This window comes from Phoca vitulina, unplaced genomic scaffold, assembly GCF_004348235.1.
Source record: "Phoca vitulina isolate PV1807 unplaced genomic scaffold, GSC_HSeal_1.0 scaffold17, whole genome shotgun sequence".
NCBI lineage: Eukaryota > Metazoa > Chordata > Mammalia > Carnivora > Phocidae > Phoca > Phoca vitulina.
The window spans coordinates 30544723-30564459 of record NW_022589720.1 but is presented as its reverse complement, the minus strand read 5'-3'; the positions used below and the strand labels follow the sequence as shown (position 1 = coordinate 30564459).

The following is a 19737-nucleotide window of genomic DNA, read 5'->3' as shown; positions in this document are numbered from 1 at the left end:
AAACATTGGCTGAAACGAGTTTTATAGGTTCTCCTGCATTCAATACAGGAAGATATGTTCCCGAGAAAAGTTCACAGAGAAGTCGTAAGATTCTATTCTCAGCAACAGCAAGTATAGAACCAAGTTTCATGTGACACTTAGATTCGCTCTTCTTCTTTAAAAAACAAAAACAAAAAAACCCCAACAATTAAAGTTATGAATAGCAAAGAAGATATAAAGGTCAATAGCTTTACATCTTTAAAAGTCAGGAAATAGAGCTCTAATAGCTTTCTAAAAATGGCAGTCGTAATACTGAATTGACTTTGTCTTTCCTATGTAATTCTACACACCACCATGTAAAAACAAAGAACCGGTGAGAGCTCCTCCTGAACAGACACACTGTTCTAACAACTGATAAGCTTCCTTTTCTTCTCCTTGACCTCCCCCTCTGCTGAGGCCTGTGTGACAGGTGATTGGTTTCATTGTTTGCCTGTATCTTCATGCAGTTTTTCTCAATGCCTGCAACACTTTTTTTTTTTTAATAATTGGCGACAGTTTAATATCAGTTTATTGTGACACTCACCTATTTCTTTTCCTCATCTTTTTCCCTTTTATTCTTCACTATCATTCTTACATGATTTCTTATTTATTGAACATTTTCATGTTATATATGGTGAATTCAGAGTTCTATAAAGTAAACTAAGATTTATATGCTATTGTGTTGGGTCCATGAATCAATGTGTGCATGCAAACATTATCTACAAGTAATAAATGGTTTCTATAAACGTGCAGCCACATATGCATGAATGTGCTATGCAGATACTCTCCATTCTGCAACTATTTGTTACTCTTTCAAGTGTTTTAGGAAATAAACTGCAAGTCCAGTAGTCTTTTTGACTAATACTCTTTTTCAAAAATGATCATAAACAAGTCACTTTAATAACAAACATTAATTTAGTTTCTTAGTATTGCTGGGACATAATTAATTCATCAAAAAAAAAAAATCAAAGTCCTATACATGACTGGAATTATCCTAATAGCTTTCTAAAAATGACAGTCATAATAATAAATTAACTAACAAAGTGACAGTCTCTTATAGTCTCGTAGTAGAAAGAGAGCCATGCAAGCAATTACTCTATAATTATAGTGATACAGAATAATTACTATAATAGAGCAATGTATGACACATAGAAGCAGCAACTGCGTGGGCCTAGGGCGTTGGAGATGACTTCACAGAGAAAGGAGTGTTTCAGGAGAGGCTAAAAGATTAAGAAGGGCCACAAACAGGGGATGATAAGGAGAAAGATTATTCTAGGAAAGAAAACAGAGTGGGCTAAGAACAGAGGAACAAGAAACAGAGTGTTCAGAGAGTGAGTCAGTATTAATATGTGAAAAAAAAGATGATATAAGAGGATATATGAAAAATAAAACTGTAAAAGAACAGGACTGAGGGACACCTGGGTGGCTCAGTCAGTTAAGCGTCTGCCTTCGGCTCAGGTCATGATCCCAGGGTCCTGAGATTGAGTCCCGCATCGGGCTCCTTGCTCAGTGAGGAGCCTGCTTCTCCTTCTGCCTGCCACTCCCCCTGCTTGTGTGCTCTCTCTCCCTCTCTCTTTCCCTCCCTCCCTCTCTCTCTCTCTCTCTGACAAATAAATAAATAAAATCTTTAAAAAAAAAAAAAAGAACAGGATTGGTCATAAGAACCTTGTATATCATGAAACAGGCTGTAGATTTTATTCTGTAGGATGTCGGTTTATTTTGACATCTAAGGTATTTACATCTTGTGCTTTTAATTAATACTCAATTCATTAAAGTTAATAATGCAAAGGCCTAATTTAAGTACTTAAATTCCCATAACTTTCTATCTTATTTATACATCTAGTAATTTTTATTTAAATAAGAATAGTTGTCAGTGGGATCTTTGACTAATGATTGGACAACTTAGGTTAAATTCTTTCAAATGCATAGTTACATTTAAAAATTTAGTTTTAATTACCCCCTTATATGTTTTACGTTGCATGGATAAATCTATATATTGAACTTTTTAAGCATTTCAAAAACCTAACTGAACAAATTTAATAACTGCACTAAGTAAAATCTTCCCCAAAACTTAAATGACTCTTATTAAGTCTATCAAAGCATGTCCAGTTCTCTTAAATATTCTAATTGTATTTGCAATGAGATTTTTCTTATACCTTTTAAGAAGCATATTTATTTTGAAAAATTTTATAAAAGGCAGAGAGAATAGGGTGCCTGGGTGGCTCAGATGGTTAAGCGTCAGCCTTCGGCTCAGGTCGTGATCCCAGCGTCCTGGGATCGAGTCCCGCATCGGGCTCCTTGCTCCATGGGAGCCTGCTTCTCCCTCTGCCCCTCTCTCTTTCTCTGTCTCTCATGAATAAATAAATAAAATCTTTAAAATAAATAAATAAATAAAAATAGAAGGCAGAGAGAATAGTATAATGAGCCTCCATGTCCCCTGCACCAACTTCAACAATTGTAAATTCATCACCAATCTTGTTTCATCAATACCCCCACTCACTTCCCTCTTTCATATTATTTTGAAACTAATACCAAATACATATAATTCTATTCATGAATATTTTAGTAAGTATCCCTAAAAATTAGGCTCTATATATTAATATAAAAATCAAGTCCATGTTCAAATTTCCAATTGTCTCTTTTTAAGTTTTTTGAATAAGAATCCATATAAAGTCTACACATTTTCATTGACTTATACATTTGCAATTCTCTTTCAAGCTGTAAGTCTACCCTCTATCCCTTTATTTATTTATTTATTTATTTATTACAATTTATTTGTTGAAGAAATCAAGTTGTTTGTGGGCATTATAGTTAACCACAGTCTAGATGTTGCTGAGTGCTTCCCTATAGGATATCTTTCGTGTTCCTCTCTCCTCTGTATTTCCAGTAAGTTGGTAGTTGCAGGTAGAGGTGACTTAACCAAATTTAATTCTAGTTTTTTTGGTAAGACTACTTCTTAGATGGTGGTGTATTCTCTTATCAGAAGTCTGTAATGTCAGGTTGACTCCTTTTTTGATGTGAGCAGCCATTGACACTCAACATTGACACAATCAAAGAACCCATCCCAGCTGGAGACTGAAACATGTATGTCTATGGCAGTTCTTCCTGAGCCACAAGTGTACCCACTGAGCTTGTTTTTTGGTCTAAGGGATAACAAGGCACTTCCAGCCCACATTCTTCAAATGGGGTTAGTTTTGCAACCAGCATCTGTTGGGTTTAAGTAACACTCTTTCCTAATTCTTTAAGTGGCTTGAGTAATGAACATGAGAGTGATATAATCATATTTTGCATTAGAGAGATCATTTTGGCAGCAATATGGAAAAGGGACTGTAAGGGTGGAGAAGATGAAGAGCAATGTTCATCACTAGAAGATGGGACAGATGGCTACTGCAAGAGTCCATGCTAGTGATGATATAATTCTGTCCTTGTGTCTAGCAGGAAAGTGGAAAGAGATGGAGGGAGGAAGTGAATTATAGGAGACATTAAATATATGGAACTGACAGAACATGATTAATTTGATGTGGAACTGAAGAAGAGTGAGAAACAAGGATGACTTTGAGGCTTAGGTGGATATGCGGAACTTCAGTGCCATTCACTAAGATAAGAAACCTAGTAGGAAAAACAAGTTTATGCTGGGATAAAAGAAGGCAGCCTCAGTTTCTGCAATGTTAATATAGAACTGGCTGTGGGACATTCAAGTAAAGATGTGTATATATGAGTCTGAAACTCAGAAGAGAGGCCTGCACTGGAGATGTCAATGGAAGTCACCAACACTAAGAGAACAAATGAAGCTGTAGGCATATATGAGACCTTTCAGGGACAGATGTAGAGTGGAAAAAGAAAGGAAGCCAAGACCAGAACACAAAGGAACATCATCACTTAAAGGGGAAGTGAAAGGGAAATAAGCCCACCAAGGAAATTGTAGGATGGTGGCCAGAAAGACAAGAAATGAGCCAGGAGAGATTTCTTATGGAAACAAAGAAGACTCTAGGAAGGCAAACTGGCCAATACTATTAAGGGCCACAAAATAATCACATAATAATGCAGGCTGAGAGGTGTCCAGTGGATTTGGTAAGTAAGTCCTGTAAGAGTGGTTTCAGCAAAGGATAGGCAATAGAAGCCAGAGTGTAGTCATGAAGAATTGAGCAAGAGGAAAAGAAGTCAAGTCTGTGAGCACAGACAGCCTTCTCCACTTTGGCTGGGAAAAGGAGGACTATCTGTGGTAATGTGGAGGATTTAGAAAGGTAAAGAGAAGAATTTGGCTTTTATGAATGAGAGTAACTTGGGCTAAGGGAGAAAACAAATTATGAGATATTTAGGAATGGGGAGTGAAAGAAGGGGAATAATAATAATATAAATAATATGATGACACACAGAACAGAGAAGAGAAAGGGGGTAAAACACTGATAATTTAGATAGAATTCAGGACACAGGTGGAAGGAAATTTGACAGAAGGTAAGGATAAGTTTGGGTTAAAGGAATATATTTTCTTAAGAGAGTTCACATCCAATAACTGCTATTTTATCAGTGAAATAAGAAACAAGATCATATGATTATAGGGGAGAGGAGAGGGACAAGAGATTTGCAGAAAGTAGTGAAGGTTTTGAATAGCCATTGAGAAGGATGATGGGAGAAAAGATTCACTAGGAAAAGGTATATGAGATTATAGAATAGTGTTGAGGGTAACATTGAGACTGAATGCCATTTGTAATATCAAGAATCAGTGAAATAGCAATTTTCTCCAGCTATGTTAATCAACCTGAGGAGAAAAATAGAAAATCTAGATGGCTGCATAAATCATTAGGGATTTGTGGAGCCCAGGTATTGATAACTGTTAAGAGCAGTTGGAGTAAAGTGGTTTGGAATGAAGCACCTTGGAGTCCAAGCCACAAATGACAGAAGTAAAGCCAGGTGGAAAACATCTGGAAAGAAGGAGTCAAGGTTTAGAACTAATTCTCTTTGGTATCTATATGATAAAAACAAACAAATACCTTCAGAATCCCAGAATTGAAGTATTGATATACTGCAATTTTCACAGAAAACATATTACTGCCCTGAAGCAATGGATTAATTTTACGTGTCCACTATGAATACACAGAACTGTCTTCAAGGTCCCTGATTCTCCATGTTTTTGCCTCCACAGCAGCATAAATATGAGGCTAAAGCCCATTCTAATAACTTCTGATGTTTTAAATCAGAGCAGAAATTAAAGAAAAAAGAATAATTTAAAAATGATCCTTTTATTCTTTTTCATTTTTCATTGTAAGGTGAGCATCTATTTGCTCCATTTTTACTTTCTCTTCTTTCCTGTTTTCAGAAGCCCTGTAAATGAAGAAAGTCAAGATGGTATGATGCTCTCTGATGGTAAGGGGCAAAAAGATGTTTTATTTATGTATTTGTTACCTCAGATACAGAAATTTGAGTTAATCATTCTGATAGGGTCACTATTGGGCCATTGTCATCATTGGTCCATGCAAGACCCCTCTCTTGTTTTACTTAAGTATGTATTCCCTTTTACCTCCATGACCCATTCCCTTCTCTCTGTTTCCAACCAGAGACAAATATTCTAATATATTTAATGTGTTTGTGTCTGTTTGTACATATTCTTTGCATACTCTTACATGTGTGTATATATTTCAATTTACATAAACATTATGTTATAGCTCACTCTACTCTTTTTTTTTTTTTACACTCAGCATAATGTGTTTTAGGGGGCCCACACATGTTGCTATATGTATATTTAATTTGTTAACTACTGCACAGTACCCCACGGTATGTATCCTATGCATTTGCATTTTACTTCCAATTCACTGATACTTACAAATAATAATTCAGTGTATGTTCTTGTCCATATTCCCATGTGGACCTCTGAGAGACTTTCTTTAAAATATATATCCAGTAGTGGAATGGCTGTTCATAAGCTATGGAATATTCATTTTGACTGATTAGGACTAGAGTGTTCTCCAAGAAAGCTGCATCTGTGTGTACTCCCATCAGCAGGGCATGAAAATTCCAAGATGCTTACCTTTCACCAATGTCTGGTATTATTCAGCTTTCCAATTTCGAGTCTTATATGTATAAAATGATATCTCACTTCATTTTCATATTTCTGCTTCTATTGGGTCTGAGTACTTGGTTTGTGTATTAGCCTTTGTGGTTTCCTCTTCTGTAACTTGCCAGTTCAAAGATGTTAAAAATAGCTCCAAAATGGGTTTCTGGATAGGCCAGGACTAACAAATGTCTTGGAAAGTGAGGGAAAGGAGAAATAAATGTTAATTTATTTTTTCTTTTTTTGATTCAAATATCTTTTGATACTTTAGACACTGCAACTATCTTCTCTCACCCAAGCTGTCTTTCACTGAACATAAATGAATTTTGATATAATCAAATTAATTATTACATCGTAACTTGTGTTTTAAAGTTTTAGTTAAGAAGTCCTATCCCTAAAAAATAAAAATATTATCTCCTATTTTCTTCTATGAACTTCATCCCTAATATCTGAGTCTTTGATGTCTTTGCAGTCCACCTTTGAGGAGTTAGCAGAAACCCAGATTTACTGCCTCATTTGTGGAACCAGTTTTCCCATTACCATACTTTGAAATCCATCATTTTCTCAATCTTTTATAATGCCATCTTTATACTACATCAACTGTATAGGTGTGTGTCTATGTATGTATATGTGTGTATTTGTGTGTGTAATAACTGTGTATATAAGAGTGTATATAAATTTATTCATCTGTCTCTGAGCTCTCTGCTCTATTCTACTGGTCTATGTGTTTCTATACCAACACCACATTGTTTTTATTATTATTACTCTAGATTATGTCTTAATATCTAATAATTAGTTGATATCACTAAACACTTGAACTGCAACTGACATGGGATTAATATCTGAAAAACATAGGACCTCTTCCAAGTCAACCAGAAAAAGATATCAACTCCAAGACAAAAGTGGTCAAAGGATATGAACTGGCAAAGTATCTTTTTCCTTTAGAGAGAGAGAAAGAGAGTGAGCCGGGGGGAGGGGCAGAGGGAGAAAGAGAGAGAGAATCTTAAGCAGGGTCCATGCCCAGCTTGGAGCCCAATGCGGGGCTCAATCTCACGATCCTGAGATCACGACCTGAGCCGAAACCAAGAGTAAGCCACTTAACCAACTGAGCTACCCAGATGCCCCAGTAAAGTATCTTTTTTTTAAAAACCTAATTAACTTGATTTGCTTGATACATAAATCCAAATCGTTGGGAACAAATAAGTCAAAAAGTGCAAACTAGTTGTGATTTTCTGATAATACCTTTGTTCCACACAAGCCCATAAAACCAAATGTGCATGCCTTTCATAAAGAGGATAAAAAGTCTTCATTATTTTTTGGCCTTTGCATTATTTTATGAAAGCCAGTGAGATGATCTTACAGTTAAAGTACAAGTACTGAAAAGGCCATAGTAAAGATCTAAGCCACATACTCTATTTTGTATTTATATATCTTTGATAAAGCGTAAGTTCTGTTACATTATGAACTGTTTTGAATATATTATGTCTAATAATTCTGTACTAAAGTGCTTTCTAATTAAAATATATTAATTTTACTCTTTTTTTAAAATGCTTTAGGTCCTGGAAATCCAGATGAGGTCAGTTTTTTTTTTTTCCCCTCCTGATATTATACAGCTTAACTAAAATATTTAACAATTACTGTGATTCATGTTCTATTGACATAAACCAACAAATGAAAACCTTTATGAGTAATAATGATATTTTTCCATTTATAATATTACTTCGTCTAAAATGTTTGAGACGTTAAACACCAGTCATTAAACTGACTCACAGGAATTTTGTAGCACTGCACATAAACTTGAGTCTGGCTAGACATCTGAATTACATAGCAGAATATAAAAAAAGATCTTTTTGTGCTTACTCTTCCAGTCTATCTCTTGAAAGAAAAAAAAATATTTTAAACAAGACAAGTTTACATACACTTAAATTTATGCTTGTTTTACTAAGTATTTGATCAATGTAATATGTGTATGTTTCCTTTTTGAGTCATTAATATTAATTATTATTAATGTTTTCCTTGACAGGAACAAGACAGTGAAGGAGAAACATATGAAGACATGTATGAGTTCCATTTTTTTTTTACCATGATTTCATCCCCCTAAAGTGAATATTATGATTTCTAGGAGGGAGAATGGATGGATATTCAACACTAAGGGGGAAAAGCTTTATTGTTCAAATGACTGACATATAATGATAACCTTTATTTCAATACAAAGGACTAAAGATTCTTTCTTTATTTGTCTAAGAATTTTATGGAGGACTCTTAAAAATGTTCTTCTGTGAGAGGCCAGCAACCCACAGCTACTGCGGCCGGGAATCACTGAGCCAGGAATCTGGACTTCTTGTTCTCATTGTGTCCTTGGGCAAATGAATTTATCTTTATGTTACAAGTTCCCCACCTAGACAGTGATTCCCCTCACAAGGGTGCTGTGAGAAATAATTTACCACAGCACCAGATGGCAAAGTTTCAACCTGCTAAAGCAGAAAGATGTTAAAAATAGCTCCAAAATGGGTTTCTGGATAGGCCAGGACTAACAAATTTCTTGGAAAGTGAGGGAAAGGAGAAATAAATGTTAATTTATTTTTTCTTTTTTTGATTCAAATATCTTAATTTTCTCTACCTGCTTTTTGTACAACCAATTCTGACAACAGTTTTTGAGCTAAGGTTTGCATGTATGTGCATGTTCATGCCCTGTACCTGTGAGTGCATGCAAGAGAGAGAGAGAGAAAGATTGTATTCATGCCAATATGCAGCAAGAACAGGGCCTTTATAAGCACTGTCTCCCACTGGGTAGCCCAGGTTGTGAGGGGAAGCAGAGCCTTTGGAAAGTATCCTCATTTGTATGCCTCCTACTGGATTTAAGAACAATCTCACACACCCAGGAATTTTGACAACCCTTGGTTTTTTACCTTCATCTCTACAGTCAGATACTGTTTTCTGTTGTGGGTAGAAACCTCCGAATATGTGAGCTGTAACACATCAATGCTTGCAAATGCCCAAACAACCTAACAATTTGTATCCACAGAGAAGCATCCAAAGAAAGAGAGAAAAAAAAGGAAAAGGAGGAAAAGAAGAGATTAGAGTTGGAGAAAAAGGAACAGAAAGAGCGAGAAAAGAAAGAACAAGAAATAAAGAAGAAATTTAAAGTAAGAGCTTGCTTGCTGATGGGTAAAAAAAAAAAAAGAATGATCTCTTTTTATAACTTCCACACAAAAGGGGCACCATTCTTAAAAACTTACATGGTGGGAGAATTAGTTAATTGTTGTTTCCTAAAAAAGTAACTACCTTCATAACAGTAATTATTTTGCCCAATAAACTACCTTATCCCTGCACTAAAAATGTAATATGATAAAGTCCAAATAAAATATGGCAGCTTATAATTAGTGAGCACCTAGGAACTTTTATGGTGATTGAGTGAATGAATACTCAGTTGCTCAAACCCATCTTGTCTCTCATCATTTCACATCTGATCTTAACCGGCTTATACTATGAGCTTGGAGCACACACACAGATATCCCTGTGGCATGTATCACAATGGTGCAAGGGACACAAATGTCTCTGGATGACCCAGACCTTTCTCAGAATAAAGTTGCTATGAACTACTCTAACTGCTGTTGTCTAGACCTGACATATTTTTGCCTTTATTTTTAGCTTATGTACATGTTGACTTCTGAAACCCACTCTTTCTCATCCCTCTTTTTCCACCTGGATTTCTGACCTCTCTCTTCTCTGATCTCTGATTTCTAACTGTATGACTCCTATTACTACCCCCAGTGCTACACTAGCAGGCTAGCCTTTCTTGATTACACCATCTTTGATGACATCTGGCACAGATCTGGTGTGTTAGCTATATTTAAGGTGATTATATGAATTACAGAACTATTCTTCACTATAAAAAGGATTCATGTCAAGATTCCTTTAAACATTTAATTCCTCTGGAACATTTAATATATGGTTTGAGTTATAAAAATTTGATTTCTATATAACTCCCCAGTATAGTTATTGTACTAAAACAAAGTTTCAACAGCATGGTGCTGGAAAAACATAAAGCTTTGAGTCAATTGGACAGACGTGGATTTAAATTCCAACTGCCCGTATGAGTTATGTGATTGTGGGCATATTATTAAACTTCTCTAAACCTCAGATTCTTATTCTTTTTTTTCTTTTTTGGTTTTTGTTCTCTAAAGTGAGAATAAATGATACCTCTCCTGAAAGTTTGTTGTGGAATTAATTAAAATAATGTACATAAGACACTATATCTGCTAAGGTTCTCATTAAATTTTGAAGAAGCTTACTATATAATATATAGAGAGAGTATAAGCTTATATATATAGAGAGAGAGAGAGTATAAGTATATATATAAGTAAAATTAAGATTAAAGCATGACTATTAAGACATTTTACTCATACAGATGTATGGGTACCAATGTTCCTATTTTTCAAGTGGCAAATATGAAAAATTAATTTCTTAAACAAAAGTTTTCATAACACATTTTATGAAGGGACTTTATAATTTTGAAGGAATTAGGTGAAGTTTTTTTCTGTGTTTCTTTTGGAGGAATCAATTTTGCATTGTTTCATTCTTTCATTCAAATAATATTTTTTAGTAAGAAAAAAATAGGGTATGGAAATCTTACCACTAAATATGAACTCAAAGTTTGTAAAGACTAGGACTTCACAAGCTATATTCCCTCCACAAAAATGTTAAAAGATGTTACAATTAAAGAAATTAAATAAATGTGAGACCTTACAATAGCACCATATTTCATTAAATCTATGACATAAAACATTTCACATTTTCAAATTCTGAAAGTCAGATGCATCTTAACATCATTGGCATATCATAACTTAAATTAAGCTGTTTCTCTCTTAGTGGTACATAATTGATGATATGTCACAATTCATAACATCATGAGTTCAATAAAATGAACTTCAAAAATCACAATGTATATTTGCATATCAAAAGATCCAAGAAATTATGTTGAAAAAGATACAAATTTAGGATTAGGCAATTAGGAGTTCAGGATTCATGTTCTCAACTAGATTACAGCAGTTCCTCTTACTCACAGGTGATACATTCCCAGACCCCCAGTGGATGCCTGAAAACATGGATAGTACTGAACGCTATATATACACTGTTTTTTTCTTTACATATATACCTATGATCAAGTTTAATTTATAAGTTAGGCACAGTAAGAGACTAACAATAACTAATAATAAAATAGAACAATTATAGCACTATATTATAATAAAAGTTATTGAATGTGGTCTGTCACTCTCAAAATATCTTATTGTAGTGCACTCACCCATCTTATGATAATGTGAGATGATAAAATTCCTACATGATGAGATGAAATGAGGTGAATGACTTAGGTTTTGTGACGTAGAATTAGGCTACTATTGATCTGACAATAGGTCAGAAGGAGAATCATCTGTTTCTAGACCGCAGTTGACCACGGGTAGCTAAAACCCCAGAAAATGTAACCACAGATAAGGGGGGAGTTCTATATTCTCCTGCTGTGAAGAAACCACTGTACTGTCCAGGATATTTATTTTCAAAACCTCACATACCATTTGCTCGCTATTTTTTTTATTTACAAAGCTATTTCTAAAATGTTATCTTGCTTAGAGCAGGTAATGTCCACTCCGAGTTTACAGATAGACAACACCACAAAGTTGGGAAAAAAACAAAGAAAATGCTTTTCCCACAAGTACAACCCACCACCACCACCTTACCTCCCCTTTGTTGTTTGAAGTCTGAAGAGCACCATCAGAATAACCATACAGTTCAAAGATGGAAAAAAACTTCCACCTACCAAGCAGACCACCAGCATATCCCATAAAAACCATAGCACCCAGCATGTATTGTCGTACATAAGCGGTATTCAGTTATTAGTGGCTTCCTCTGCAAGCCCTTCACAGGCTTCTAAGGTCAACAGATCACTGCTACTCTCTCTTGGACCCCAAGCACATGCTTACCTGTTCCTTGCTGTCCTGCCTCACCTCGGATTTTCCCCTCACCCCTCTTAGAAGAACACGCATTGTGCATGACATTCATCCCCAGTTTCTAGCTCAAACCCATAAATGTTGTAAATAGGCTGGTTGGCAAGTCGTGGACCTATCGTCTTTCAAAACTCGGTTCCTAAAAGGTTTTCTGAATAGTAAGAAAGCCTGTTGTGATTATTGCCCCTCTTTGCAGCTAACAGGCCCTATTCAAGTCATCCATCAGGCAAAAGCTTGCTGTGATGTCAAAGGAGGAAAGAATGAACTGAGCTTCAAGCAAGGAGAGCAAATTGAAATAATCCGCATTACAGACAACCCTGAAGGAAAATGGCTGGGCAGAACGGCAAAGGGGTCATGTGAGTGCAAATTTTCCTATGACTTCAAAGTGTTGGGGGTTTTTTTTAAAGACAATATTAAATATGCAAATTCTCTTAAGTTAGGAGTAGTTAACAGAGAGGACAAAAATAGGAAAATTTAAAATGACAAGGATGGCTCCATCTTTACCTCATCTGCCTTATTGTTTTAGTGGGGAGCAATGTAAATATTTATATTATTCCAGGGAGGAACAAAGGGCGTTAGTTTCCTCATTGATGTTAAACGGGGTTGGTGGGGGGGATGAATCATGTAAATCACTTTGGAATCTTTAAAGTGGACTCTAAGCTTACTGCAAACCACAACGGCCTAAGACTTCGACAAAGTCCAGTCAAATGTGTCTACGTCGGAAGTCTATAGATCAGAAGTGCATGCAAAGAAATGTAGGAAAATTTTAAAGAGCAAATTGCAATTGATATTTTATTTAAAACTTTGAGATATTGAAACTACAGTTATCTGACCATAAATCATTCCTCCTGTTGGTAGATGGCTATATTAGAACAACTGCTGTCGCGATTGACTATGATTCTCTGAAACGGAAGAAAACATCTCTCAGTGTTCTTTCATCAAGACCTATTGAAGATGACCAGGAGGTATATGATGATGTTGCAGAGCAGGATGATATTAGCAGGTATGTGCAAATACAAACTGTAAAGCAGATCAGACTGTCGTCTTGTCAGAGATTATATATTTTAAGATCCTAGAATTTTACTTTCCATGTTTCCGACTGCTCACTATCAGTAAATCACCATTTACAATTACAGATACTTCAGTGTGGGTGAAAGGTCACTTGAAACTCCATAGTCTTTTATTTCACTCTTCAGCTGTGTGTATCAAATACTACTTAAAAAATAATAGGCCATTTGCCAGGTCTTGCCAAATGCGTTCTCATTCTGAAACACAGTTTTCTAATATTCGTTCTGATTTGATCTTAGGGCTATGCCTAAAGTAAATATGATTTTGCAAAATATGGAGCATGAGATATAAAATTCAGCTCTAAAAATATAAAAATTTTTGCTCTAAAATCTCTGAATCTAAATATATTTGTTGTTCTTATTTTTTTTTTAAAGATTTTATTTATTTATTTGATAGAGAGAGACACAGCGAGAGAGGGAACACAAGCAGGGGGAGTGGGAGAGGGAGAAGTAGGCTTCCCACTGAGCAGGAAGCCCGATGTGGGGCTTGATCCCAGGACCCTGGGATCATGACCTGAGCCGAAGGCAGGCGCTTAACGACTGAGCCACCCAGGCGCCCCTTTGTTGTTCTTATTTGAAAAGATAACAGAAAGAAGATTGCTTTTTTTTAAAGATTTTATTTATTTATTTGAGAGAGAGATAGTGACAGAGATAGCAGGAGAGAGCACAAGCTGGGAGAAGAGGGAGAAACAGGCTTCCCACTGAGCAGGGAGCCTGATGTGGGGCTCGATCCCAGGACCCTGGGATCATGACCTGAGCTGGAGGCAGATGCTTAGCCGACTGAGCCACCCAGGCGCCCCAGAAGATTGCTTTTTAATAAAACTCTACTTTGCTTTTAAAAGTAAAAAAGTAAAAGCTCATTTCACTATGACCCCTGGGAATCAACGACGGGTCCAATTTCATTTCCATGGCCCATTCATTCCACTAGATTGGAATCATTCTCCCGGTAGGAGTCACAGGAACACCTTCCCGGGGTAGAGGAACAGAACAAGACATCCTTTCTGGGAGGAGGCAGGAGGGGAGAGGCACCATCTTCTCCCATGTACCTTTCCTTCTCATCTTTCCCTTCTCAGTCTTCTGCTTCCTTTCTCCATCCCTCCTTTTCTATCTCTTTTTTCCAGCTCTGACCTTCCTGTCCCTTCTGCCCCTTTTTGCTTTTCTATTTTCCTTCTCCTTTTGTTCCTTCCTTCCTCCAGTATCTCCCTTTCTGGGTAAAGCCGTACCCCTTCAAGTTGAAGGAAAAGAGGATGAAAATCTCCAGCCCAGTTAGGAATCCTTGTTTTCCTGTGCCCATGTTGTAGAATTGGGAAACATCCACTACGATCTCAAAACATATAATCTGCACTGGATCTTCACTTGGGTAAAAATGGGGTCTGCATCCTTCATAACTCACATTTCAAAGAAAAAAATTGCTTCAATTATCAAACATTTTTAAAATGTAAAATGATCAAAATAGTAATATACTTATAAAATGTATGAAGAATGAATGCAGTTTCCTTCCCATAGTTGTTCACTTCATGTCATCAGTTAAACTTGCTGTGTTGCTTTCTGGCAGCTTTGTCTTTCTAAATAGGCTGCAATGCCTTCTTGTCATGTTTTGATATATGTTGCATAATTTATGGTAAATATGCCATAAATTATGCAACATATATCAAAATACGTAATGTATGCACTGGAGTTTACAGATCATAAATCAGCTTTAGTAATCAGAAACGCTCTCTGACCTAGTGTGGGAGTCTATAAATGCCAGTTTTGAGGTCAAAGTTTTAAAAGGCCATATTCTGAGATTTACAGAATTTTCTGTACATGACTATGTCATTCTGCCTATCTGCAGTGTATATACTTTATGCTTTATGTTTTATTTATTTTAAAAAATGCTTTTCTCTTATTTTGAGATTAAAGAATTCCAGGAATATTAATACATACATATTTATGATGCACACACTCAGGAAAAAATAATAAATCCACGAAAAGGAATGATGTTCTTAAAATGAAGCATTATTTAATCATGATAGGCAACTATTTCCCCAAACTAATACTATTACTTTTTCCATTGTTTGGAGTCCATAGATACTGCAACCCTAGAAGACATGCTCTAATTAGTAAGCATGTAGCAGAAAAAGAACCTATTTAATGAAATGGAGTTAGAGGAGGTGTATGGTTTTAATGCTCAATATCTTAAACAAATATAGCACCACAATAGTTACTAGCATGTATGTCACCCTTAGGCATAGTTAATAAGAAAATGAAAGAAGAGAAAATGAAAACACAAGTCTGATGTTGGGTTTGTTTTTGTTTTTGTTTTTGTTTTTTTGGTTTTTTTGAAGCTACAGCTGCTGCCGGGAGAGATCCCACAACAGAACAGGCTTTGTCCTTAGTAGAACAAGGGAAGATGCTGACTACAGCCGGCAGCTTGCCCTGGCAAGAGTAGGAGAAAGCACCATCCTCTCCTTCCCCTTCTCTAGATGCCTCCTGGGTCCTCACATGCTTCACCTGCTCTTTCCTGATCGCTCCAAGGGTAGGGGGAGCTGACTGTGCACTTCAACTTCTGTGAGCAGACAGGAGGCTTAAAAGCACAGGTCCTGACAGCTATCCTTCTCCCTTTTTTCTCAACTAAAGCAATTTCTGTAATAAATATGAGACGTTGAAGAAAAGGAAATTATACATGCAAATACTTCATCACATAACAAACTTTGCTTCTCTGCATGGTCCTCAAACTTCTTCCTTCCCTCTTTTCCTTCCTTTCTCTTTTCTGGCACATTCCTCTCCTTACCTCCACTTCATCTGGTAAATGCCTTGTATTCCAAACAGACTATAAGAAGTTGAAGAATTGCTCTAAAAATAAAATAATGTGTGGCAACTTTAGTCCTGATTATTAAAACTCCATTCTTGGGGAATTGGTATGAGAATCTCCAAGATGACATGTATTTGCCAAGAATGGCAGCCAACCAAAATTGCAATTTTTCACATGATTCTAACTGCTTGCTTCACGCTCAAAGGGAAGTGTCAGACAAAATGAATGTGAAAACAGTATGTAAGCAAGTGGAGAATATACTTAAACTTCATCAAAAATCAATTCCTTGGGCGCCTGGGTGGCTCAGACGGTTAAGTGTCTGCCTTCGGCTCAGGTCATGATCCCAGGGTCCTGGGATCGAGTCCCGCATCGGGCTCCCTGCTCCTTGGGAGCCTGCTTCTCCCTCTGCTTCTCTCTCTCTCTGTCTCTCATGAATAAATAAATATATAAAATCTTTAAAAAAAAAAAAAAAAGTTTAAAAATCAATTCCTTATTTACATATTAGGACATTTATAGTTTGTTTTTCTACAAAGTTCCATTAACAAGGTATGTTTTATTTCTAAATTAACTGTAGATCTGTGTCAGACCCATTTCTTTTATTCTGACTTCAAGGTTGAGGAATCAGATATGAGTGTATAATTAATACTGCATGGCTGTAATATCAGACCAATATCTGTTGCTGGCAGATTATCCAAAGGGCAAAAATGGTGGTTTCAAGGGGTGCAGTGAAGTAAAGACAAAAAAACATTATAGAGGAAGGAAGGACACTGAGGTTCTTATGTCAGCTCTTCTGTTAATTAAAAGTGGGTTTGGTCAAGTCACTTCATTTCTCAGAGCCTCAGTTTCATTTCTGCAAAATGAGAGGATTAAAACTGACTTCTGAGATTTTCCCAGTTCTCACAATCTACTCTTCTTTTGCTCTAGCAGAACTCACATTTTAGTGAAAGACACAGGCAAGAAAACAGATGATTATAAAATAGGGAAAATAAAGAATGTTAGAGAAATAAATAAGAAATACAAGCAATATGGATTTAGAAAATTGAGGGCCACACTATTTACAATAATAAGAATAAAATTTTGGGGTGCCTGGCTGGCTCAGTCGGTTAAGCATCCAACTCTTGATTTGGCTCAGGTCGCAATCTCAGGGTTGGAAAATTGAGCCCCGCATCAGGCTCAGTGCTGGGTGTGGAGCCTGCTTAAGTCTCTCTCCCTCTCTCTCCCTGCCCCCCTCCACGCTCTCTCTCTCTGTCTCTCAAATAAAGAAATCTTTTTTTAAAAAAAGAGTAAGATTTCATGAGTAAGATTTTAACTTTTTAGAAATTCTCTCTTTAAAAAAGAATATAATGCTACTGGACTAAGATAAAATGCTGTGGCTATAACATATTAAAAGAGAATTGGGGGCATCTGGGCGGCTCAGTCGTTTGAGCATCTGCCTTCGGGTCAGGTCATGATCTCAGGGTCCTGGGATGGGCTCCCTGTTCAGCGGGGAGTCTGCTTCTCCCTCTCCCTCTGCCTCTCCTCCCCCACTCCTGCTCTCTCTCTCTCTCTCTGTCTCTCAAATAAATAAATAAATAAATAAATAAAATCTTTTTTTAAAAAAAGAGAATTGAGTTTAATGTAATAATGGTTCTATATGACTTCTGGAATACTACTGTGGGTTGGTTGGTTGTTTTTCATAAATCTATCTATGGAATGATGCAATAATGTATAATCTAAAAACTACCTTGGGAAATGTTAAAAGCAAACAGTAACATTGTTTTGAAAACTTTATGTAGTACTGACAATCACTGGATTCTTATTAGGTTTGTTTTGTTTTGTTTCTTGCCTTGTTTCTATTATGATAAGGAACAATGTTTCTTCTTCTTTACATAGAACATCCTGATAACTTTGAACTGCAATGTTATTTCTCTTTTGCATAACTGTTCAATATATATACTTCTCTTCCCGATAGCTACATAACTCATACGCTAATTTAATTTGTTTATTTTTTTTCCTAGCCACAGTCAGAGTGGAAGTGGAGGTAAGCCACACACTTTTATCAGCAGTTTCTTCAAGTCTTCACCATTTTTGTCTATATTAATGACAAAATGCTTTTGTTTGCAAGTAATGAGGAGGATCTTAATGTGGTACCACTGGACTGGGAGCCAATGACCTGGATTCTAGTCCTGCCCACTGAGTGACCCTAAACAAGTCACTTCTTTCTTCCAAGTTTGTTGTGGGTCATAGGGTGACACTATTTCCGGTGTGCCCAGGGCACTCTTGATTTATGCCAATTGTCTGAGCACAATTATTAATAGCATCCCCCTTCACTTTTAGAAGTATCCTTATTTGGACAATTTATATGGTTACCTTAACTATGACTCCTAAAGACTCCTCATATTCTCATCACCAAAATAAAGGTATTTTACTAATAACTTTCAGTGCTAAAATTCTCATCCTAAAAGTCAGATTTCAAGTTCTTTGTACATATTTTTGCACAGAGGAGGTACTCAATAAACATTTATTAAATAAATATTTGTCAAATACCAAGGATCCTGAGGGTTTACAACAAAGGGTTTAACTCTTAAAATATCACTTTTTTAAAAAGATTTTATTTATTTATTTGTCAGAGAGAGACACAGCAAGAGAGGGAACACAAGCAGGGGGAGTGGGAGAGGGAGAAGCAGACTCCCGGCTGAGCAGGGAGCCCGATGCGGGGCTCAATCCCAGGACCCTGGGATTGTGACCGGAGCCGAAGGCAGACGCTTAACGACTGAGCCACCCAGGCACCCCTTAAAATATCACTTTGATTAAATGAATCAGAGCTACTGCCAAAATTCAAAAATTCACCTTTCATTCTGTTTTTCTTTGCTTATATCTTGATCAGTATCTTTTTCTGAATGTCCCCTCCCTATTAATTAAATTTTTATCACCTCCTCTTTTCCACAATATTTAACTCTATCCCTATTCGGTTTTATTTTTTCTCATATTTATTCTCCCCTATTCCTTTTATCTCCAATGCACAGTGCCCTTTATCATCCTTCATATATTTATTAAATTTCACCTCTAAGAATTCCTTTATAAATAATCAACAAAGCAATTTACCTACTACCTATGTGAGAGTGAGAAAATAAAGTTATTTTTTAATTAAATGGTTAATAAGGAACAGGGACTTTTCTGGAGTTAAATAAGGCAGATTTATTATCAAATTTTGAGTGACTGTTACATGACCAAATTATAAAATTAACAGAAGATTCTTTCCCCCCCACCATCCAAATGAAGGGATGTTCCCACCTCCCCCAGATGATGATATTTATGATGGGATCGAAGAGGAAGATGCTGATGATGGGTAAGAATAATCAGTGAACTGTTTTCTTGAAAATTTTTTACATACTGAAATTTAGTGTTGATTTTTGGTTAGAATAAAAAGCAAAAAATAGTGCTCTTTATTACAACACCAATAACGATTTGAATGTTTAATTAATAGCAGAAGTAAGTCAGAAAGTATAATTGTGCCACACTTCAAGTGAAGCGGTATATTATTTGGAAGAACCTCAACAACTTTGTCAAAAGAAGTGAAATGAAAAAGAATTATCTGTTACAGATTTTTTTTTTTCAAACTTTTCCCAATCATTTATTTATCAATCAATAATCTCTGGAGAGTTTATCAGTTGCATGGCCATCCTCTGTATAATAACCATAGTTTTAGACAATCCAAATAAAATGAAACCATATGCTATTTTTGGCAAAACCAGTATGAGGGGGGCTGGGGTAACTGGGTGACAGGCATTAGGGAGGGCACGTGATGTAATGAGCACTGGCTGTTAA

The 19737-nt window shown here is 36.2% G+C and overlaps 1 protein-coding gene across 1 annotated transcript in view; it reads left to right on the top strand.

Moving 5' to 3' along the window:
- FYB1 (FYN binding protein 1) overlaps window positions 1–19737 on the top strand; it is a 146839-nt gene that overhangs the window by 106256 nt on the left and 20846 nt on the right. The window contains exons 4-11 of the mRNA XM_032415362.1: window positions 5336–5382; window positions 7624–7643; window positions 8091–8125; window positions 9093–9213; window positions 12266–12425; window positions 12928–13072; window positions 17928–17950; window positions 19192–19258. Of these exons, the coding sequence (XP_032271253.1) occupies window positions 5336–5382; window positions 7624–7643; window positions 8091–8125; window positions 9093–9213; window positions 12266–12425; window positions 12928–13072; window positions 17928–17950; window positions 19192–19258 (618 nt within the window). The remainder of the gene's footprint in view (window positions 1–5335; window positions 5383–7623; window positions 7644–8090; window positions 8126–9092; window positions 9214–12265; window positions 12426–12927; window positions 13073–17927; window positions 17951–19191; window positions 19259–19737) is intronic.